The 25,983-nt window shown below is 39.6% G+C and overlaps 1 protein-coding gene across 1 annotated transcript in view; it reads right to left on the bottom strand.

Moving 5' to 3' along the window:
• Positions 1-25,983, bottom strand: part of LOC126412250 (protein PTOV1 homolog) — a 350,177-nt gene that overhangs the window by 81,352 nt on the left and 242,842 nt on the right. Inside the window, exon 9 of the mRNA XM_050081748.1 lies at positions 20,691-20,846. Within this exon, the coding sequence (XP_049937705.1) occupies positions 20,691-20,846 (156 nt within the window). The remainder of the gene's footprint in view (positions 1-20,690; positions 20,847-25,983) is intronic.

Here is a 25,983-nt window from a genome sequence, read left to right as displayed (position 1 = left end):
AGTAACTGATGATTGCCGAGGTAGAGAGGATATAAAATGTAGACTGGCAATAGCAAGAAAAGCATTTCTGAAGAAAAGAAATTTGTCAACACTGAATACAGATTTAAGTGTTAGGAAGTCCTTTCTGAAGGCATTTGTCTTGAGTGTAGCCATGTGTGGAAGTGAAACATTGACAATAAACAGTTTGGATGAAAGGAGAACAGAAGCTTTTGAAATGTGATACTACAGAAAAATGCTAACGATTAGACGGGTTAATCATGTAACCAGTGAGGAGGTACTGAATAGAACTGTGGAGACAAGGAACTTGTGGCACAACTTGACCAAAAGAAGAGAGTGGTTGACAGGACACATTCTGAGACATCAAGGGATCACCAAAATAGTATTGGAGGGAAGTGTGTGTGGTAAAAATCATAGAGGGGGACTAAGAGATGAATACAGTAAGCAGATTCAGAAATATGTAGGTTGCAGTAGTTATTTGGAAATGAAGACACTCGCATAAGATAGAGTAGCATGGACACCTGCATCAAAACAATCGTCAGACTGAAGACCATAACAACAACAACAACAACTCATTTCTGTTTTTGACTGTGTTTTGCTGTTGTCCATGAAAGACCTCTCTCCAACAGTAGTCATTCCTATTGCATTGAGGCACAAGGTTGTCTGCTTGCTTTCTCCACCACAGCTATTGGGGAAATTTGTGCACTAAAATGTTAGCTGGGAGACATGTGTTTTGACCAGGATTTGACGGCAAAATTGTACATTTAGTTGCAGCTTGTGAGCAGTGTGCCCAACAGCAGGAGGCTTCCAGGGCATCTCTGTTCCCCTCACCTGCATCATACCAGCCATAGGAAACTATTCATGTAGATTCTGTGGGTCCTTTCTTGAATTCCTACTGGCTCTTGGTTGTGGATGAATCTTCTCAGTTTTCTTACATTCTCCAGTGAGCATTGGCATCGACGGAGGTCACAATTCATACACTTTTGAGGGTTCTTTTCTATTGAGGGGCTGCTTTATATCTTACTTTCCAATAACAGGTCCCAGTTCATTTCTCACAACTTTATATTGTTTTTTCCTATCATGGCATTTGTTGTGTTACAGTTCCGTCATTCCACCCTCAAACAGATAGCGGGGCTGAACAACTAGTGCATACATTCAAGTCTCAAATGAAAAATTTTGTTGTGTATTCTTCACCGGATGATGCCCTTCTCTCTTTTCTGAGCACCTATCACTTCACATGTATGGAGGAGTGGAGCCTGGTTAATTTGCTTCACGGTTGGCAACTATGCACACTCCTCCACCTTCTGCAGCTTACACCGCATCTGCCACCATCAGGTTTGTCTGGCTGCTTCACGCCAGGCTGACCGATGTGGGTGCATGGGTTTGGTCGTCAGCCGAAGTGGATACCGGCCACTGTTGACTGCCACCGGGGATGCCATTTTTGTGATGTCCATATGATTGATAGCCTGGTGGCAACCCACTTTGATCAGTTGTGCACTCACTTGCTGCCAAAAACTATCGTTTGGCAGGTGTGACCCCCGCCACCGCAGACAATCCCACCGGCCTCTACCTTGAGACCATCATTGCCTACTGGGGAGGTTCCCCCATCCCATTGGCTGCTTCTTCTCCATGCAACACCCTGGTGTTCCTACTTCCCAGTGCCGGTCTGGATCCAGCCTTGGGTCCATTGCCGCAGCCCGCTGTTACGGTCAGGCTGCCTCCGCCAACCCCCTCGCCACCACTGCCTCCGCCATCATCGCCGTTGGGTCCAATCCTGTCTTCTCCATGCTGGGACCTGCTTGTTGATGACGACATAGGGATGGAAATGGTACCCTTCTCTCTGATGCAGTCATCAGGTGCTGTGCAGACCCATTGCCCTTGGGCGTGCCTGCATCCCCACAAGCTCCGGCCCCATGCTCCAGTGCTTGCCTGACACAGTGTCCCACCCCCTCCATTGGCACCAGCTACTGCTGCTCCAGATCTGATGGATGTGTCTCTCATCAGGCCACCAGCATCTCCTCCATTGCCTGGGTCCACAAAGGAGAGGTGTGGTGTATCCTCCTACTAGTGAGAGTGAGTACGCCTGAGGGGGGCGTCACCATGCACGCGTGTTTCAGTTGACTGCCAACTGTATCTGCGTGGGCCAGCCACTGGAGGCTGCCTGTGGGAGGCAGGGAGGCTTGCGTTTGCTTGGCATGGCTCCTGCTGTGGCGTCTGCCGATGACTAGCACATATATATGTGTGGGGCAGTGCTGACTGACCCTCTCTATGTGATTCTAGTTTGTATCATGTTCTGCGTGTTGCGGAGTCCTGAGGGCTTCTTGTTCAGCCAAATCTGTGTGACTTGGATCAGTTTTGTGTATTACTTGGTTACTATAGGATTTTTGTACATCTTGTAATAGGTTTCGAGTTGGTAAAAATGAAATAAATAAAAAAAAATCCATCACATCAATTTTTTGTTTCACTAAATTTTTTGTTTGTTTTTAGCATAAAATTCCTAATAAACTTAAAATTTAGTATTTCTGGTATTAAAAAATGGTCTCCTCACATGAGCTCTATCAATTAAAGCTGGACTTGGCAATAATTAAAAAATATGTTGTTAATGTTTGAAGAGGGTAGTGGTGGCAGAGGTGGGTAAAGCAGTTTTTCTGTTGGGAGAAAGGTTGCATTTTTGTGGCGAAACAGGTTAAATTAATTTATAATGAGTGATATACCCAGTGATGGTGAACATGTTTTGACAGTTTATCTGTGGTACTAGGAATAAATATAAACAACTTGGTGTTGGATTAGATCATGTTTCAACAAGCTAAATAAGTTCAGTATCTCTTTGGCAATCTTATGCCACACTCAGTTTATATCCAGCATTCAAACGCTATTGTGCTTGTGTTTTTATTTCTGGAATGTGGCTCACAGAGACCATATAATTTGTCCCGACTGCTTCTGTTATGTTTTTGGTGAAAACACAGTGAAAATTGAACAAAGAAACATAAGTGAGTTTATGAAGAATGTTTATTTTGTGTATTTCAAATTGAAACCTGGAGATCAAAACAAAGCACGGACTCCACAGAAAAGTGTGCAGAAGATGCAGGGAAGATCTCTGTTTGTGGTTTAAAGGTAAGAAAATGTCATTTCATTTTGGCATTGCTGTGATACGGTGTAAACAGAAAAGTCACACAAGTGACTGCTACTTCTGTCAAAGGATTTAACAAAAATAAGTAAAAAGGATATATCTTACCCAAATCTTGACTCAACTATTCATTCAGTGTTCCATGGCTCTGAAGTAACAGTTCCACAGAAACCACCTAATTTAGATTATATCCTAACAAGGGGCACCTTTGGCCTTGAGTGCTCAAAACCATGCTTAGACTAACACTCCATCATAAAAACAACAGTGGTCTGTGTCATTTCCATGCAACACTCCACTCTTGTCTGTGCCACCAGACAGTAGCATGTTGTAGCTGCACTAACAAATGCTCGAGTTACATGAATGGTATAGCTGCAATACAAATGCATGTCTTTGAGTGTTCGCGTGCAGGTGTGTGTGTGTGTGTGTGTGTGTGTGTGTGTGTGTGTGTGTGTGTGTGTGTGTGTGGATCTGATGGGCACCCAATGGCGAGATCATCAGTGCCCTTACTCTTATAAAAACAAACGGATGTGGAGATGAACTAAAAGTGTTGTACACGTATGCACTCAAAATGACCATACAGTCACTCCGTATCACATGAACTCTCACTTGCACTAATACCAATTAGGAGGGAAGAGAGCTAATCAAGAAATCAAAACACAGAGAAAACACAACACAGAATAACTAAAAGAAAAGCACAGGAAAATGTGACTGGCTGACCACTTACAAAAAATCTAGGGTGAGCCAGCCACCCTTTGACACAATAAGAACATCCTCCCTCAAATCTTGTTAAAACATTGGACAATTCACAACACTTTAAAACTCTAACCACATTCGTTTGATCATTACATAAAATAGACGGAAGATCCACCGGCAAATCTGCCGCAGTCCGCTGGTCGACAAATTAAATGCACTCCAATAAAATGTGGCACACTGTGATCTGCACGCCACAAGCACCACACATTGGTGGGTCCTCTTGCCACAGTAAGAATCCATGTTTCATAGGGCTGTGGCCTGTGCGAAGATGATTAAGAAGGACCTCATCCTGCCAATGTGGCTGGAAGGAGTACTCCATGGCCGAGTTGTGGGCTTGATGAATAGAGCTTTTTATCAGTCACTGCCAGCCACTCTTCTTCCCAGTGTCACACGACTTTGTACCTCAACAGCGAAGCGATAGCATGCTGGGGGATATCACACTGAAATACCAGAGGATCATGACACGCCTCCTTGGCTGCTTGGCTGCTCAATCTGCCCTTTTATTCCCCACAATTCCAATGTGCCCAGGTACCCAGTAGAAAGACAACTCCTTCCCTGGTCGCTGTAGTTGTAGGAGCACATTCTGTATGCTCTGGGTTACTGTATTTGCTGGGTACAAATGTTGGAGAGAGCAAAGAGCACTGAGAGAATCTGAGCAGATGAGAAATCTAACACCAGGAGAACGTCTCATCTGCTCCAGTGCTCACAAGATCGCAGATAATTCTGCATCAAAGACAGTAAATTCTGAAGGCAGTCTGACCTTCAGGCCACAATCCGGGAAAACAACAGAGCAAGCAACAGGGTTCCCCTGCTTAGACCCATCCGTAAAAACAGCTACATGGACGTGGTAATCAGTAAAATATCAGAGAATATCACATTAAAAACAGAAGCAGGAGTGCTATCTCTCCTGTACTGCACCAAACCCTGAATTACTCTGGGCCTCTCCAATAACCAGGGCAGCAGGTGGTTAAAACCCTGGATTTGGGGGTCATACTGGTTCCACACCGAGTGACTCCACCACATGCTGCAAACAGATCCCAAATGGCATCATGGCTCATGGACAGTTGGAAGAAAGAGGTGGATGAGCAACAGTATGGTGTGAGGGTGAAGTTGGAGCTCCAAGGAACTTGCACACCTGACGCACCATGAGGAGCTGGCACCGGATGGCAAGTGGCAGTTCCCCTGCCTCAGCACAGGTGCTAGGTATAGGACTGGTTCGATAAGCACCAGTGGCCAGCCCCCATGATGGTCAGCGCCAATAATAAGCAAGTAAAAGGGCCTTGCTGACCCATACACTGTGCAACCATAGTCCAGCTGTAAAAAAAAAACAAAACCCTGATAAAACTGAAGGAGACATGCCCTGTCCACTCCCCAAGAACTGTGACTAAGGCACCTGATGATGTTCAGTGCCTTCAGGGTTCTGGCTTTCAGGTCTCGCAGGTTTGGTAACCACGACAATCGGGAGTCTGATGACTCTCAAGCATACCCACCCCATTACCAACTGTATTTGTACTCACCACTGTTGATGCCACCTCCATATGCAGTAACACTGCTCATACCCAGGGCCTTGCTAAACACACATCTCTCCGAAAGTCCTTCTGACTCCAACCCAACTCCTCAAACTTATAACTAATTACATCATCACACATAAGGTGAAGACATATAAACAAATTCACCACACAGCCATGGGCATCGTCCTATGCCAATCTGTTTATGGCATATCCCTAGGAAACCTTCCTAGGCTCTCCAAATCACATTCTGGTTCACGTTCACGTTCATTGAGTGTCTCTTCAGGAGCTGGGGCCAGACCCAAGCCACCTTATTCTCATTCCCCCACAGTCTTAACACCTCCTTTCCCATTTGTTTCACTTGGTTCCCCTAAGTCCAATGTGCTACCTTCCCGGGTATTGATCTCCCACCTCTCTGATAGATCCATTTATATTTCTGTCCATATCAAGCACACAAAGCTGCCATACCTACGACATCAAAAAACTGTACCCATATAGTCTGGCCACATGTGTATCACATGTCTGCAGTGCTGAAGTTCTCAAGGCTTTCAGAGACAGGCATTAACCTTAACCTTAACCTCCCCCTCCCAAACCTGACCTAGTACACAAACACATTTCCTCATGATCCCTTATCCTCCCACTACCCCCAAGAACCAGCTGCAAAGGAACAATCCCCTCATCACCCAACATCATCACAGATTAGAGCCAACTGATCCACGTCCTACAACAGTACTTCAACTATCACTGTAAAATGAACATAAACAGTCACAACCGCAAGAACTACTCTTTTAAGTTACTGGTTTTGATCCATTTTAGACCATCTCATACCATGATGGTAGGCAATGGTGGTGAATGGAGCAAGTGCTATGGCTCCATGAACACTAATTGCTCATGGTATGAGGTCTGAAGATTGTCTAAAACAGACCAAAACCGATAACCTCAAAAAAGGTTCTTGCAGTTGTGACTGTTTGTGTTCATTTTAAAGTAATAAAAGAAACACTGTACTTCAAGAGAAATGTTTTAAAAAATTACTATCACTGTGCCTGGACATGAGGTACATCATAGCCACAATCCTTCCCACTCCTCTTAAAGTGGTATTGCAATCTCCAACCAACCTACATAATACCCTGCTACATATCTACACTATGCACATTTTTAACTCCTTGCCATATGCATCACATCCTTGTGAAAGGCCCATGTGCATGTTCTGCTGATTCACCCACACAGCACAACCTACTCCAGTCTCATTACAGGCTAACCCTGTCCCATCATAGGCAGGATCACTTGTGAAAGCAGCTATCGAACACCAGCTGTAAGGGCGTCGTTACCAATATCACTACCAGCAAGCTGCCTAGCAACATGCGTTGGTTGGTGAGCCTTAGCATCCAGAACTTTCGGCCATTTCACGTGTTTTCCAGCAGATACGGCATTGGCTTGTCAAACCAACAATGCTAGGCTGTAATGAGTATGTGAAGTCAGTACTGGGATGGAGTCAGTTGAGTGCCCATCTGATGGAAGAGATGGGAGGCAGAAATACACAAATTTAAAGGGGAAGATTATTAATAATTACATTGATGGGTGTAATTAATGAACATATGAAGGCTGAACAGTATGGGCCTATTCAGAGTGAATGGATTTGGATGTGCCACATTCATCAACGTGAAAAAGTGAGATACATGGTTAGCTGTGTTTCTATTGTTGGAAGTTGAATAAACTATGTACACAGTCACAATCTTTTATTACAGAAGACATTGCCATCATTTCTGATTAACAATGTGACAGATACTTACAGACACAACTTGCACAACTAGGCTACAGTTTATTCTCCATTATCAGCTGTGGTTTGATGTAAGTCAGTTCCCTTAAAGGTTCAATACCCAAAACCTTATGAACATGATCAGTTTAGTTGGAATTGCTGAGGGACAGGTTACACAGCTCTGTTGCAATTTTTGCACAGCATTTCATGTGATCATCACCACAAAACAATTTTCCATCCAAATAAATGGTCACTGCCAACTGTAGCAAAGAGCAGAGTTGACCATAGAGTGGTAGAACATGCTGCTGAGCACAATGTACCCAGATTCAATGGCTGCTTCACAGCCGGTGCCATCTGGATCCTTCCCCCCCAACACCAGCTTTTCCAAACCATGTAGATGTAAGTTACCCTCGCAATGCAACACTAGCTTTGCTAAATCATGTAGATGTAAGTTACCCTTGCAATACATCTTTATTCCCATAATTCTCCTGGTCTCAATATTCACTAATCCCTACACCCAAACATCCTCTTCTCAGCAGTCTCCTCCCTCTGTTCTGTCACTTCCTTCCAATCCAATGTGGTTGGATGAATGTGGTTGGATGAAACAAGGAGCAGTTCTGGCCATGTTCACAAGAAGGGTGTAGAGATGAAACAAATCAAGGAAGAATGGTAATTCCGTTTGGCAAGAGGGGCAGCATTATTCTCCTTCATGCATGTAACTTCCAAGGCTTCCTCCCAACTGCCTATCAATTTTTAAATTAAGGAAAACAGGAGATTATTAGGAAGAAATAAATCACGATGAATTTAGTAATGGCTCATAGACTCATTAACATCAAGCATGGGCAAATCTTCAACAACTGCTCTCAACAATAAATTTATATTGTTGTTTACAAGATGCCTTCTATGTAAAGCGAATGATTGGCTTCAGTGCTGAAATAATGAAGTAAAATATATTACCACAATTTTAAACAGGACTGACAACAGCAATCATATCTAAATTTTGAACAATGGAAAATCCAGGCTTGAATGTAACAATATTGTGAAAGGGAAAGTTGCTACTTATCATATAGTGGAGATGCTGAATCGCAGATAGGCACAACAAAAAGAGTGTGGTCTCAGAAGCCTGAGACTGCAGTCACGTGTGTGTGTGTGTGTGTGTGTGTGTGTGTGTGTGTGTGTGTGTGTGTGTGTGTCTCATCTAATTTTTAATGAAGGCCTTACTGGCCAAAAGCATTTTTGTGACCTCAGTATTTAGATAAGCCAATGGAAGGAGGAGGCTTGGTACAAATTTTAATTAGACAATTACCCATCTATGCAACAAAAGATATCTTATGTAGCGGCTGGAAAACAGTAGAAGAGTTGTTATCTTTAGTTGATTCACTAGATGCTATAAATAAGGACCATAATGAAACTTTACACCAAGGGGAAAATTCAAATTATAAAAGAAATAGTGGAAATAATTTCAAGAAACATGAGGCTAACCTAGCAAGAGTGCACCAATACAATAAGAAAAATTGTAACGACAATTACCAAAAGAAGCATCCACCTTCAAATTTAGGTCCAGTAACTTTCAGGAATTTGTACTGAGTAACAATAGAACACAGAATGGTAAAGTGGTATCTTGACTTGGTAACCAACCCGTAATGAGTGGTAATGAGGAAAACATGGTTCGATATGGATGCAGGGCCGGGGTCCAGGTTGTGGAGATACACTAGGAGGCCTGGTTTGTTATAAGTCTGTTAATTTCACACACAGAAAACCTAAAAAGGAATGGTTACTGCTTGAAGAACCAAGCTTAGTTACTAATAACCCACAACCTATAATAATAGGGACAGTGGAAACTTCGGAGGTTAACATATTTATAGAGTCAGAAAGTGAGGTATCACTCATATCTAGTGCATTCTTTAACTTGATACAGGATAAACAGCACTTACCATTATTGCCAGTGACTGAAATATATATAAACGGGATAACAGGAACGAGAAGTAAAATTGTAAAATACGAAACTCGAGTGAACTGTCATATTGTAAGTATATTATTTCATCATATACTATTAATAGTAGAAAATAGTAATAGAAATGTATTGTTTGGTTTAGATTGGTTATTAGAGTTTAAAGTTATCTTAAACTTTGATGAAAATCTTCTTTGTTTTGGTAAAGGGGATAGCAGATGTTGGACACCATTTGTGACAGACAACAACATTGGTAAACAAACAACGGAGTGTCCGTGTCTGCGATTAGCAGCTACAGCACGACTGTCACCAAAGATCGATAATGTAGATCAAAAAGTACATCTAACTGATATACAAGACAAAGTTGTTGTTGTTGTTGTTGTTGTTGTTGTTGTTGTTGTGGTCTTCAGTCCTGAGACTGGTTTGATGCAGCTCTCCATGCTACTCTATCCTGTGCAAGCTTCTTCATCTCTCAGTACCTACTGCAGAATACATCCTTCTGAATCTGCTTAGAGTATTCATCTCTTGGTCTCCCTCTATGATTTTTACCCTCCACGCTGCCCTCCAATACTAAATTGGTGATCCCTTGATGCCTCATAACATGTCCTACCAACCGATCCCTTCTTCTAGTCAAGTTGTGCCACAAACTCCTCTTCTCCCCAATTCTATTCAATACCTCCTCATTAATTATGTGATTTACCCATCTAATCTTCAGCATTCTTCTGTAGCACCACATTTCGAAAGCTTCTATTCTCTTCTTGTCCACACTATCTTCCATGTTTCACTTCCATACATGGCTACACTCCATACAAATACTTTCAGAAATGACTTCCTGACACTTAAATCTATACTCGATGTTAACAAATTTCTCTTCTTCAGAAACGCTTTCCTTGCCATTGCCAGTCTACATTTTATATCCCCTCTACTTCGACCATCATCAGTTATTTTGCTCCCCAAATAGCAAAACTCATTTACTACTTTAAGCGTCTCATTTCCTAATTGAATTCCCTCAGCATCACCCAACTTAATTCGACTACATTCCATTATCCTCGTTTTGCTTTTGTTGATGTTCATCTCATACCCTCCTTTCAAGACACTGTCCATTCCATTCAACTGCTGTTCCAAGTCCTTTGCTGTCTCTGACACAATTACAATGTCATCGGCAAACCTCAACTTTTTATTTCTTCTCCATGGATTTTAATGCCTACTCCGAACTTTTCTTTTGTTTCCTTTACTGCTTGCTCAATATACAGATTGAATAGCATCGGGGAGAGGCTACAACCCTGTCTCACTCACGTCCCAACCACTGCTTCCCTTTCATGTCCCTTGACTCTTATAACTGCCATCTGCTTTCTATACAAATTGTAAATAGCCTTTCGCTCCCTGTATTTTACCCCTGCCACCTTCAGAATTTGAAAGAGAGTATTCCAGTCAACATTGTCAAAAGCCTTCTCTAAGTCTACAAATGCTAGAAACGTAGGTTTGCCTTTCCTTAATCTTTCTTCTAAGATAAGTCATAGTGTCAGTATTGCCTCACGTGTTTCAACATTTCTGCGGAATCCAAACTGATCTTCCCCGAGGTCTGCTTCTACCAGTTTTTCCATTCGTCTCAAAAGAATTCGCGTTAGTATTTTGCAGCTGTAACTTATTAAACTGATAGTTCGGTAATTTCCACATCTGTCAACACCTGCTTTCTTTGGGATTGGAATTACTATATTCTTCTTGAAGTCTGAGGGACTTTCGCCTGTTTCATACATCTTGCTCACCAGATGGTAGAGTTTTGTCAGGAATTGCTCTCCCAAGGCCGTCAGTAGTTCTGATGGAATGTTGTCTATTCCGGGGGCCTTGTTTCGACTCAGGTCTTTCAGTACTCTGTCAAACTCTTCACGCAGTATCATATCTCCTATTTCATCTTCATCTACATCCTCTTCCATTTCCATTATATTGTCCTCAAGTACATCGCCCTTGTATAGACCCTCTATGTACTCCTTCTACCTTTCTGCTTTCCCCTCTTTGCTTAGAACTGGGTTTCCATCTGAGCTCTTGATATTCATGCAAGTGGTTCTCTTTTCTCCAAAGGTCTCTTTAATTTTCCTCTGGCAGTATCTACCTTACCCCTCATGAGATAAGCCTCTACCTCCTTACATTTGTCCTCTAGCCATCCCTGCTTAGCCATTTTACACTTCCTGTCGATTTCATTTTTGAGACGTTTGTATTCCTTTTTGCCTGCTTCATTTACTGCATTTTTTTATTTTCTCCTTTCATCAAAGTTAATGAATCCCTAATATTAACCGAACAACAGAGACGAGATTTATACAAAATTCTAATGGGATATGAAGTAGTGTTTTCAGATTGTCCAGGTAATATCAGCGACTACATTTGTAAGCTCAAAATCAAATATGACATCCCATTCTTTTACAAACCATATCCAATAAAAGTAAGTTTGAAAGAAGCAGTTAGGCATGAAATCAACAAAATGATTGATAACAATATTATAGAATGAAGTTCCAGCATAATGAATAATCCTCTGGTCATGGTGAGAAAAGCTACAGGGGGAGTACGATTAGTGTTAGACGCTCGTACACTGAATGGACCTATAGAGATAGAAAGAGACAGACCAATTAATATTGATGAGTTGTTATCCAAATTTGAAAAGGCAACATTTTTTAGCACAATGGATTTGACTGCAGAATATTGACAAATAAAGTTACATCCAGAATCTAAAAAATATACAGCATTTTTGATTGATTGTAAATCATATTATTTCAATGTATTACCATTCGGACTTAATATCTATGTGTCCGATTTTTATACACGTTATGCTTATCCATTTCGGATTTTTTAGAACCGTGACTGTATATTGAATGTAAATAAGTTATACACAACTGCAACCAGTCACATTTGTGAATAGTAATGCTTTATTCCATGAACCGGTTTTTGAACCTTTTCAGGTTCATCTTCAGATGGTTTCGGGAGGATCCGGGAAGTTACATCATTATTGGTAGTAGCATAATGCTGGGTGCTGGTTCTATGGCAGAAAAATGGGTCACACTTTAATGTATCGCCATGACTGTTCTATGTTGTTTGCAGAATGATTGTGTTGGGCAAGACGTGAGGCAAAGCTGAACTTGTCATAGCTTATCTGTCAATATGGATGTAAATTTAGTTTTTACTTACTGCGACAGTATAGGCATCTTTTTGCGGATCTGTCTGCCTCCATTTTGATGTCCGGAACACTTTCACACAAACTATAGTAGTTTACACTTTGACAGTGACACTTTTCCAGCATCCAGCAAGTGCTTTACAACTGTTGCTTGTAACAAAGATCTTGACAGAAAAATATGGAGTAAGCCTACTTTGTACAGAGATGTAATGTGTTGTTCTTTACATGTGTTAAAGTCGATATAAGGGCAAGTAGTTTAATCAGAATGGCGATAACATGAGAGCACAAGATAAAATAAATAAATAAATTACTACAAGAACAAATTTCAGGTGATCTGATATCTTATTTCTACTTGTATATTACAAGCAGTTATATTATTTGCTTTTTATTTTTTTTTATATTTTTTATGACTAGCAATTATCATGTTTGACATTAACATGAATCCCAAGGAATCAATAATACAGAGTTATTATATCTGCAGTGAGATGCAGCTGTCTGTATGACTATGACCTGTATATTTAAATTATTAACAAATCTTCAGATGAACTGTTGGCTTATTTCTGTTGTTACGTTAACATGATCTGGGGTATTTTCAAGAGCAGATTCTCTTTATTTTAGTTAAAGGTATATGTATAAGAGTTATAGTGATTGTAATGGACTAAAGCTGTTTGTATGGCTGTACATTTAATATTTAAAAAACCATGGCAAAAATTCTTTAACTGTTGACTTATTTTTATTCTAACATTAGAGTGATCTGGGATATTGGTAAAGGCAGCTTCTGTTTGTTCCAGCTAGAATTAATATGTATAAAGTACTGATTTATGTTAGCAATGGAGGGCTTTAACATTTAGAGATATGGTACAGGTCTTATTTTGTGGTAATATATTACATTGACACCGGTGTGGTTAGGATGTAACGAGAGGGAGGGGGTGGGTCATTGGGAGGAAGGGGGTGGAGGGGGGGTTGGGGAGCCGGTGTAGGGTTCGTTGGGTGGTTACTTGTTTTGAACTAATAGATCTTCAAAGTTCTAAAGGAAAAATTTGTTTCTCAGTTCAGTTTGATCATTGAGTAGGTAGTCAGGTGCTGTATTTGTGTAGATAAATATTTTAATTTCTTCAAGAAGGTCAAGTATTGTGCCTTTGTTGGCAAAATGTAGTATTCGGAGATTCTGTTCTATGTTGTTTGCAGAATGATTGTGTTGGGTAAGATGTGAGGCAAAGCTGGACTTGTTCAGGTTGTTAAGACGGAGTGCATCTATGTGTTCTTTAAATCTTGTTGTGAAGCTTCTACCAGTTTGTCCAATGTGGAAGCTTGGACATGAGTTGCAAGTGAGCTTGTACACACCCAACTTTTGATACTGTTGTATAGTGGTTTTGGTGCTGTGTATGATTTTATTTTGTATTTTGTTGTTGGTGAAGAATCTTATTTTTATGTTGTATGTCTTGAAGAGGTTGGCAATTTGGTGAGAAATCTTCCCTAGGGAAGGCAGGCTAACAAATGTGGTTTTCTTGTTTGTGGGTGGTTGTTCAGCAGTTGGTTGATTTAGTTTTGCTGTATGGATTAGTTTATCTATTATTGCAGGGTTGTACCCATTGGTGGAGGCAATTGATTTAATAATTTCTGTTTCTTTTTGTCTTTCACTTGTGTCCATTGGGATTTTAAGCATGCGATTAACCAATGTTCTGAAGAATGCTTTTTATGTTGGTCTGGATGGCAAGAGGATTTGTGTATGGTAACATTGGTGGTTGTTGGCTTTCTGAAAATTTGAAATTTATGCTTTTGATTTTTATTTGAGATTGTTAGATCAACATAGTTAATGCCTTCTGGTGTTTCATGTTCTACTGTCAATTGGATTTTATTGTGTATTTTATTAAGTTCTTTGGCTAGATTATTTATTTCATCTGTTGCTCCATTGAACAAAATGAGTGTGTCATCAACATAGCTTTTGTAATAAAGCAACTTATCTTTTAGTTGGGTTTGGGACCTGAAAAAGTTATTTTCAAGGTTATTGATATATATGTCTGCTAACAAGCCAGCAAAATTACTACCCATTGCCAGTCAATCTTTACCCATTGCCAGTCAATCTTCCTGAATGGAAAACTTGTTGTTGAACAGGAAGTAGTTGTGTGACAATATAACTTCCAGGATCTCTATGAGTTCATAGATTTCAGCTCTACCCATTGTCCCATGTTTGAGTAAGTTATTTCTTATTAAACTAATTGTTTCCTTGACAGGTATGTTTGTATATAGGTTTACTATGTCAAGAGACGCAAATTTAGCTGTGACTGGGATGGAGATATCTTTTATACTATTGATGAGCTCATAACTGTTTTTAATGGAGTAATTATTTTCAAATACATATGCCTTGCGGATAATGTCATTAAGTTTTTTGGTGATTTTTTAGCTTGGGCTATTGAGAGAGTTCACAATGGGACATATCGGACATTCTGGTTTGTGGATCTTAGGTTGTGATCTCAGTTTTGGTGCTGATGGGTTCACCACTATACAGTGCTTTGTTTCTAATGGTGTCAACAAGAAGTTGCAGTTTTTAAGTAACTTTTTAATTTTATCGTGGAATTTGGGAGTAGGGTCATTTCGGCAATGTAAACTTAAACTAACGAAAACCATCCATGCAATAAAATTTAACAAAAAGTGTCTCTCAGAAAACGTGACTCCAAATTATATCAAAATAAAAATAACGAGTCAAAGTATGTCAGCCAAGATAGCAAAAGCACGATGTGAAATTATTTTGTTAAAAACTGAAATCAGGTCTCTTTACAAAAAGAAAGATCTGCTCAATTCAAAGCTGTATAATATGCACTTAGAACTTAGCCATAAACTTGTTGCCCATTTCTTCCTAGACTATGTCAATATATATGTAAACTTCTTGTTGACACCATTAGAAACAAAGCACTGTATTGTGGTGAACCCATCAGCACCGAAACTGAGATCACAGCCTAAGATCCACAAATCAGAATGTCCGATACATCCCATTGTGAACTCTATCAATAGCCCAAGTTATAAAATCACCAAGAAACTTAATGACATTATCCGCAAGGAATATGTATTTGAAAATAATTACTCCATTAAAAACAGTTATGAGCTCATCAATAGTATAAAAGATATCCCCATCCCAGTCACAGCTAAATTTCCATCTCTTGACATAGTAAACCTATATACAAACATACCTGTCAAGGAAACAATTAGTTTAATAAGGAATAACTTACTCAAACATGGGACAATGAGTAGAGCTGAAATCTATGAACTCATAGAGATCCTGGAAGTTATATTGTCACACAACTACTTCCTGTTCAACAACAAGTTTTACATTCATTCAGGAAGATTGACTGGCAATGGGTACTAATTTTGCAGGCTTGCTAGCAGACATATATATCAATAACCTTGAAAATAACTTTTTCAGGTCCCAAACCCAACTAAAAGATAAGTTGCTTTATTACAAACGCTATGTTGATGACACACTCATTCTGTTCAATGGAGCAGCAGATGAAATAAATAATCTAGCCAAAGAACTTAATAAAATACACAATAAAATCCAATTGACAGTAGAACATGAAACACCAGAAGGCATTAACTATGTTGATCTAACAATCTCAAATAAAAATCAAAAGCATAAATTTCAAATTTTCAGAAAGCCAACAACCACCAATGTTACCATACACAAATCCTCTTGCCATCCAGACCAACATAAAAAGCATTCTTCAGAACATTGGTTAATCGCATGCTTAAAATCCCAATGGACACAAGTGAAAGACAAAAAGAAACAGAAATTATTAAATCAATTGCCTCCACCAATGGGTACAACCCTGCAATAATAGATAAACTAATCCATACAGCAAAACTAAATCAACCAACTGCTGAACAACCATCCACAAACAAGAAAACCACATTTGTTAGCCTGCCTTCCCTAGGGAAGATTTCTCACCAAATTGCCAACCTCTTCAAGACGTACAACATAAAAATAAGATTCTTCACCAACAACAAAATACAAAATAAAATCATACACAGCACCAAAACCACTATACAACAATATCAAAAGTTGGGTGTGTACAAGCTCACTTGCAACTCATGTCCAAACTTCCACATTGGACAAACTGGTAGAAGCTTCACAACAAGATTTAAAGAACACATAGATGCACTCCGTCTTAACAACCTGAACAAGTCCAGCTTTGCCTCACATCTTGCCCAACACAATCATTCTGCAAACAACATAGAACAGAATCTCCAAATACTACATTTTGCCAACAAAGGCACAATACTTGACCTTCTTGAAGAAATTAAAATATTTATCTACACAAATACAGCACCTGACTACCTACTCAATGATCAAACTGAACTGAGAAACAAATTTTTCCTTTAGAACTTTGAAGATCTATTAGTTCAAAACAAGTAACCACCCAACGAACCCTACACCGGCTCCCCAACCCCCTCCCCACCCCCCTCCTCCCAATGACCCACCCCCTCCCTCTCCTTACATCCTAACCACACCGGTGTCAATGTAATATATTACCACAAAATAAGACCTGTACCATATCTCTAAATGTTAAAGCCCTCCATTGCTAACATAAATCAGTACTTTATACATATTAATTCTAGCTGGAACAAACAGAAGCTGCCTTTACCAATATCCCAGATCACTCTAATGTTAGAATAAAAATAAGTCAACAGTTAAAGAATTTTTATTCATGGTTTTTTAAATATTAAATGTACAGCCATACAAACAGCTTTAGTCCACTACAATCACTATAACTCTTATACATATACCTTTAACTAAAATAAAGAGAATTTGCTCTTGAAAATACCCCAGATCATGTTAACGTAACAACAGAAATAAGCCAACAGTTCATCTGAAGATTTGTTAATAATTTAAATATACAGGTCATAGTCATACAGACAGCTGCATCTCACTGCAGATACAATAACTCTGTAGTATTGATTCCTTGGGATTCATCTTAATGCCAAACATGATAATTGCTATTAATAAAAAAATATAAAAAAAAAAGAAAAAGAAAATAATATAATTGCCTGTAATATACAAGTAGAAATAAGATATCAGATCACCTGAAATTTGTTCTTGTAGTAATTTATTTATTTATTTTATCTTGTGCTCTCATGTTATCGCCATTCTGATTAAACTACTTGCCCTTATATCGACTTTAACACGTGTAAAGAACAACACATTACATCTCTGTGCAAAGTAGGCTTATTCCATATCTTTCTGTCAAGATCTTTGTTACAAGCAACAGTTGTAAAGTGCATGCTGGATGCTGGAAAAGTGTCACTGTCAAAGTGTAAACTAATATAGTTTGTGTGAAAGTGTTCTGGACATCAAAATGGAGGCAGACAGATCCGCAAAAAGATACCTATACTGTTGCAGTAAGTAAAAACTAAATTTACATCCATATCGACAGATAAGCTATAGTCATGGCGATTCATTAAAGTGTGACCCATCTTTCTGCCAAAGAATCAGCACCCAGCATTATGCTACTACCAGTAATGATGTAACTTCCCGGATCCTCCCGAAACCATTTGAAGATGAACCTGAAAAGGTTCGAAAACCAGTTCATGGAATAAAGCATTATTATTCAAAAAAGTGACTGGTTGCAGTTGTGTATAACTTATTTACATTTTATACATGTGTTAGATAAGGCACTGGGGAGAGACTTATTGAAGGATTTGATAGTATATGTAGACAATATACTAATAATATCAGCTACTTGGGAAGAATGTTGTCTAACTTTGTGCAAGACTTTAAAAAATTTAAAGAGAAAGGTATTGCGGTAAAGCTATCTAAATTGTACTTTGCACGCCAAGAACTTACGTTCTTAGGTCATATTATAGGGGTACAGGGAATTAGATCGGACCCTGAACGCACCAGGGCTACCAAAGAATGTCCACTCTCCAGAAATGTAAGATAGTTAAAAGAATTAATAGGTATGGCCGGATATTATCGATGGTACATACGAGGGAAAGAACTAAATGACATGAGAATTTTATGTTTAGTAAGAAAGGGAGTACTGTGGACTTGGGATGAAGGGTCAAATTATGCATTTGAAAACGTCAAAAGTGTGCATGTTGAATCACCCATATTACATCATCCAGTTATGGGTGAACCATTTAAATTGTCAAAAGATGCATCTGATTATGGTATTGCTGCTGAACTTTCCCAAGGAAAGTGGGATCCAAATAATGTAGAACACCAAACCATAGTTATTGCTAGCCGTAGTCTAAATAAGCATGAATTAATATAATAGAGGGAAACATTCCACGTGGGAAAAATATATTTAAAAACAAAGATGATGTGACTTACCATACGAAAGCGCTGGCAGGTCGATAGAAACACAGACAGACACATACATACACACAAAATTCAAGCTTTCGCAACAAACTGTTGCCTTATCAGGAAAGAGGGAAGGAGAGGGAAAGACGAAAGGAAGTGGGTTTTAAGGGAGAGGGTAAGGAGTCATTCCAATCCCAGGAGCGGAAAGACTTACCTTAGGGGGAAAAAAGGACGGGTATACACTCGCACACACACACATATCCATCCACACATATACAGACACAAGCAGACATATTTAAAGACAAAGAGTTTGGGCAGAGATGTCAGTCGAGGCGGAAGTGCAGAGGCAAAGATGATGTTGAATGACAGGTGAGGTATGAGTGGCGGCAACTTGAAATTAGCGGAGATTGAGGCCTGGTGGGTAACAGGAAGAGAGGATATATTGAAGAGCAAGTTCCCATCTCCGGAGTTCGGATAGGTTGGTGTTGGTGGGAAGTATCCAGATAACCCGGACGGTGTAACACTGTGCCAAGATGTGCTGGCCGTGCACCAAGGCATGTTTAGCCACAGGGTGATCCTCATTACCAACAAACACTGTCTGCCTGTGTCCATTCATGCGAATGGACAGTTTGTTGCTGGTCATTCCCACATAGAATGCATCACAGTGTAGGCAGGTCAGTTGGTAAATCACGTGGGTGCTTTCACATGTGGCTCTGCCTTTGATCGTGTACACGTTCCGGGTTACAGGACTGGAGTAGGTGGTGGTGGGAGGGTGCATGGGACAGGTTTTACACCGGGGGCGGTTACAAGGCTGGAAGTCAGAAATTCCTGGAAGGTTTGGAGAGGGTGATTTTGAGGAAGAGGAGGTGGGTCCCGCTGCGACGGAGGACGGAACTGTTCCAGGCAGGGTTCAATTTGGATGGTGTCTTGGGGAGTTGGATCATTAGGAGTGCGATTAGGATCATTTTTCTTCGTGGCAAAGTGAAAGGGCTCAGAAGACCGATGGAGTTTCTATGTTATTATGTGCTAATTGTGTCAGTGAACATTGTTATAATAATGAGAATAATTGAGAAGGTACTCTTGAGAAGAACTCTTGTCTTAGCCTGGTTGAAGGGAAGACGTGTATTCTGATCCATATTGAGAATGGACAAGGTGTTTAAGCCACATTTCTCTGATATGTAAATTATTTTCTTTCTGATGTTTGGAGACACGAGAGACGTACTAAACAGTATATATTTATGTGAAGAGTGGGATTTGTAAAATGACTGAATTTCAAATATATGTCATTAGTTGAAGCAAATGAAACTTCGTATGTCTACTTATTTTTATAAGTAATAAGAGTCTTAAGAGATTCCTGTACCTATCAGCATACTTCGGAGAAGAAGTGAAAGAGAGTTTGCAGCAGCAGGTTAGCCAGCAAGGAAGGTCGGTCGAACATCTCAAGTAAGTCATCTCGTAAAACAAGTGGAAGTTCGTATATCTACTTTGCATTTAAATCGTCATCCAAAGCATTAGAAAGTGAACCATTGTGTGTCACAAGTAAAATTATTTTAAGTTAAAAAACTCTGCAAGGTTCCGATTTGAAGTGGTTGAAAATATGATGTACTTGTAAGATCTTGTTCACATGTGTTCACTTATCTTCAATAAGATTTCCGCATGCCGAAAATTCATTAATGTCATCAGAAAATCCATTTTTGCAGACTGTCCATATAGTGCCTTAATAATTTGCTGCTGCAAATGAAACTAAAATGAAAACATACAATGACTCTTCCACAACACACTGATTCCAGTTCCACATATAAACAGTGAATAGTTTGCCCGTTTTAAAAAATAGAGTGATATGCAAAATTATGTGTGTATTCCATACCTCCACGTGTTCCTACTGAACTGTCATTCTTAAGGTAATTGCTTTAAAAAAATCCATTACCTTTTTACAAAAGTAACAAGTCAAGTCATCATTAAACACTAATTGCGGTCACTTAAAATATACCTAACAAATGCGATTAAGATGTTTATGAGTATTTGAATAATATCACATGCTCTAGTTTGGTAATGTCAAATTTCATTAAAAACACCTCAGTGAGGCCAGGTGACAGTGGGACAAGCATGCCACATAGCCACACTCTGCACGACTTACTGGTGTCTGAGAGCGAGGGCTTCCAGTGCGGTGAACTGTGGGGGGGTGAAGCAGCCCAGAGCAGCGAGCTAGCAGGCAGCTGCGTCGAACGTTAAGAATCGGGCCAGAAGAGCCCAAGGCTTTGGAGAGATGCATGGTATTCCACTCTGCTGTCTTCTGCAACAAAAAAACAAAAAAACTGTAAACAACATGCACACAAGCAAATGAAATATGGAGAATTATCTGCAACAAAAAGTGAAAATAGTGGATATACAAACAGGCATGTTTGAACTAAATGGCATCTAATGAATTTATATCATATGATGCTATGAAGGAAGAAACAGAGAGAAAGAAAGAATGTAGCATCATGACATCGCACATACAGCGACATGTCATTCAAAACTCAGCATCGACAATGGATTATTGGAGATACAAAAAAGATAATGTAGAGAGATAACTACAGACAGACATAAATGAAGTAAAAGAGAGATTTGCATTACCAGCTACAATACACAAGCACAAAAATGTTGTATGTTGTGTCATTACAAAAAACAGCAACAAGTTCTCCGAAATAGGTTTGGGATATATTCTGTATGTTAAATATTGGATGAAAAACACTACCAATCAGAAATCTTATAACACTACATACTACTATGCAAGACATAAATATGATTCTTTTTCTCTACACAGCTGCTCAGTTAGTGAACACAGAGGCAAAGGAAGAAACAACTTGGTCACCTCACACTGCAACAGTATTGGCCTGTGACAGCATGAAACTAGGTGCCTGTGGTTGTGGTTGGGCGTGTATGGCCTCTGGTGGCTGCTGGACATCATCTGGTGCACTCATGGGAGCAAGAAGTGGAGGGGCAGCCTGCAGTGGCCCACTGGCAACCAGCAGTTATGACGAGCTAAGGACACTGGGCCAACACTAATACGGCTATCTGACTACAGACACCACAACGGATTTTGAGTGAGAAAATACTACCAGTGTTTCTGGTGTGATACACAGGTCACACTTTTTTTTGGCATCCAACTGGGTTATTGATTTCAATGTTCACAAATTTTGATAACTTCTCCTGTTATGTCCATTGGGTGACACAATCAATAATGCTGGTTATGCTCACTGCCTGGCAAGTCTAAGCAACAAATATAGCCACAATGCTGCTCACACAGCCTGTCAGGACAATGTGCAGTTGACAAAACGTTGTTTGAAATAAAAACATAAAGCAGGCTCAATGATAAAAAATGCGTGTATTAACACCAAATTATTTCCCTGCCTCTGCGTAACTTATTTTCATTCTTATGCAGTGTTAACAACATATGTGACAGGTTGAATTTCAAAGTAGGCAGAAAAACCAAATCTGAAGCACTGCACATTTAAGCACATTCCAGTATGTATAAGGGTTACAAGGTAACAGCAACTAACTGCAAGTCTTCATGTATTTTAATGACATACTTCTATATAATGACCACTTAACATGTTCCCTCATGTGTAATGTGTAATTTTTATGACAAAAGTTTATGAGTACCATTATTTTTAGTTACTGTGCTGTCTTTTCTTCATCAAACATTGTAACAAAACCATGTATTTTCTTCGTATGCAGATTACGTCTCCTCTGCAACCTGTTCTGCACTAGAAACAGAAATGTTTGCAAAGCAAAGCCATGCTAAATGATCAAAACATTTCTCCACAAATTTTTGTATATTGATTCTTCATATAGAGTCAAGAAACACTTCATAAAATTTCAAGCTCTGTGTACTCTGCTCTCAAGTACTCTGTATGACATTATATGAATGACCAATCTCTCAAGTCGTAATGACAGCTCAGCTTCTTCTTTTGTTCTGTAATGTGGTGCCAATTGTCACAGTTCTCATTGCTCTGTAATGTGTGGCGCATCTCCAGGCCAGGTCAAGATTGCATGGGATAAACCAACCAAACCAGCAGGTACCACTAAGTGTGATAAAGCAGCTATTTTTGTCCTGCCTTGTAAAATTGCTACGTCCATCTACATAAGATTTCATGCACAAATGAGATAAACTTCCCAAGCAGTAGACAAGTCTAAATCCACTATTTAAACCACAGAATATTTATATGAGACCAACATTTGAAAGCGTAAGGGAACTGAGGTCAAAGAAACATTTATATTTTTATGGTGGTGATCACCATCCGTCAGTACTATAGATATTGTGCAACACATCACTTAACCAAAGTGACACGTTGCACCACTTAGCCGCCTCCTAGATAAATGACATTGCTGCAGTTATTTAAATATACACAAATAAACAACACCGGTAGTAGTGACTACCTCTCTCTCATAATGGCAACACAATAGTCAAATCTTCAATATGAATTGGAATTCATGAAGTAAGTTAAAGTTATCCAATGATCTGAACTTAAGTTGCCTTTTACATTACATTATTACATAATGAACATGGACTAACAACCAAGAGAATGCCAACCATCTGCACTTCTAGTCACAATTTGTAACTTTTTTGTTACCCAGAAAGAATATTAATTGGTGGATCATACTCATTATACACTTCTGATGCCCATTTGCACTGCTTTTACCTCATCTGTAAGATACTGGTATGTGTGTTATGTCTCTGGCAAACCTATGAAAACATATTTTAACAGATGGATAACAGAAGGCTCCACACGACCAAAACTGCAGAATAAGGAAAGAGAGACCATAGACATGGTACTCCGGGAGGAGAAGAGGAAAGGAAAAGAAATACTATGAATGCTAGAATCAAAGATGGAAAGAAGATGATCCCCAAAGACAGACACAACCCCACCACCCTTTCTGACTCAAAAGATCCCTTCCTGGGAGATACAGGGTGGTTATAACTAAACTTTCGCTACTTGAGAGGGCCACTATGACAAACAAGTGATCATAGAACTTGGGGAAATGTCTGTAAGGGCAACTGAAAGAAATAGGTTTTAATTTCTACAAGAGGGAGTAACATTTGTGAACCGGGTACTATGTTTGATGTTCAGGTTACAAACTTTGCTCAATGTGAGGACCATCTGCATCCGTGACAGCTTGGAAATGCACTATTGTTGCTCAGAACAATGGTGGACAATGGACTGGTCAGCTGTCGTGACACAGCTCGTGTACTGCTTGATGATTGCACATTGCATCCAGCATTCTCAGCCATGACAACAGTAATTTCTCCAGCAGTTTGTGGCACAATTGGCCATTGGCCTCTCCCAGTAGCAATTTGCAAATTACCAGTTAATCTGTACTTCCAAATCATGTTCTTCAACCCCTTGTGGAAACAGGACCTCTCCGTTCTCTTCTACTGTGTCATTACTCACAAAGAGCAGCAGTACTATTACTTTTGTTTTGATAAAACAGCTCTATAATTAAGCCCTGTTCACCTTGTCCAGATCCACTGCCTGCAGCTGTAATACACACTGTTTCAGCCATATGCTCCCATACAAATACCAGCACCAAATGGCAAGTCATGACACTGACACTAATAACCACGCAAATCCCGCAGTACACAGTCTGAACATCATTCGTATAAAGTTGGGTATCTAAGTGATAATTTTCTGTCTACACTGGCTCACCAATCATACAGAATGTCTCCACCGGCTTCACCTCCACAGGCCCTGAAAATTGGTTCTATCATCCTACTATTGACAGCCTACTGAGAGTGTAGCAACACAAATAGTGACTTTCATTCTGTCGACCAACTAACTTCTACGGAAAACCACAGCTTATGAGCCATACTCTTATTTGGCTTACGTTAGCTTTAAGTAAGACAGGTAAGTAGGTAGATACACTACTTAATCTAAGTTAACACTAATCTCCCCTACAAAATTCCATACTAGGCCTAACACAAAGCTTAACCAATCACAAAAAGGTACAAATATGCCTAGTATAAAAATCTTAACCAGCCAGGTTTCTACTAATCAACAGAAAAGCATACCAAAAACTCGGCAACACATATGCTAGTATACTTGCCTATTATACCTACACTAGGTGTCACAGGAGACAGACTGCAGCATGTATAAGTATATAATATTGTTTTGCTTTGAGGCACTGTCATCAAACCTGTGGAGGTAGAATGTTAGCGCATAAATTATTGTACACCTTTCCCTTTCTTTCCCCATTTGACGCGACATTGTTAACGGGCTGCATCTATAAAGATGATTCTACAAACAAAAATATTCTTGTTAATGTTTTTTTCCATGGTTTTTTAGAATTGTACTACTGCATATTTTTGGTTATGTAGCATATGCTATCATATATATGTTTTCAAAGACCTTAAACTCACAATATAAGTGTAAAGTGTTGTTGTTGTTGTGGTCTTCAGTCCAGAGACTGGTTTGATGCAGCTCTCCATGCTACTCTATCCTGTGCAAGCTTCTTCATCTCCCAGTACTTACTGCAACCTACATTCTTCTGAATCTGATTAGTGTATTCATCTCTTGGTCTCCCTCTACGATTTTTACCCTCCTCGCTACCCTCCAATACTAAATTGGTGATCCCTTGATGCCTCAGAATATGCCCTATCAACCAATCCCTTCTTCTAGTCAAGTTGTGCCACAAAGTTCTCTTCTCTCCAATTCTATTCGATACCTCCTCATTAGTTATGTGATCTACCCACCTAATCTTCAGCATTCTTCTGTAGCACCACATTTCAAAAACTTCTATTCTCTTCTTGTCTAAACTATTTATTGTCCACGTTTCACTTCCATATGTGGCTACACTCCATACAAATACTTTCAGAAACGACTTCCTGACACTTAAATCTATACTTGATGTTAACAAATTTATCTTCTTCAGAAACGCTTTCCTTGCCATTGCCAGTCTACATTTTATATCCTCTCTACTTCGACCATCATTAGTTATTTTGCTCCCCAAATAGCAAAACTCATTTACTGCTTTAAGCATCTCATTCCCTAATCTAACTCCCGTAGCATCACCCGATTTAATTCGACTACATTCCATTATCCTCGTTTTGCTTTTGTTGATGTTCATCTTATATCCTCCTTTCAAGACAGTGTCCACTCCGTTCAGCTGCTCTTCCAGGTCCTTTGCTGTCTCTGACAATTACAATGTCATTGGTGAACCTCAAAGTTTTTATTTCTGCTCCGTGGATTTTAATTTCTACTCCAAATTTTTCTTTTGTTTCCTTTACTGCTTGCTCAATATAACATTGGGGAGAGGCTACAACCCTGTCTTACTCCCGTCCCAACCTCTGCTTCCCTTTCATGCGCCTTGACTCTTATAACTGCCATCTGGTTTCTGTACAAATTGTAAATAGCCTTTCACTCCCTGTATTTTACCCCTGCCACCTTCAG

Source organism: Schistocerca serialis, chromosome 7 (genome assembly GCF_023864345.2).
Source record: "Schistocerca serialis cubense isolate TAMUIC-IGC-003099 chromosome 7, iqSchSeri2.2, whole genome shotgun sequence".
NCBI lineage: Eukaryota > Metazoa > Arthropoda > Insecta > Orthoptera > Acrididae > Schistocerca > Schistocerca serialis.
This window is presented reverse-complemented; position numbering and strand designations above follow the sequence as displayed.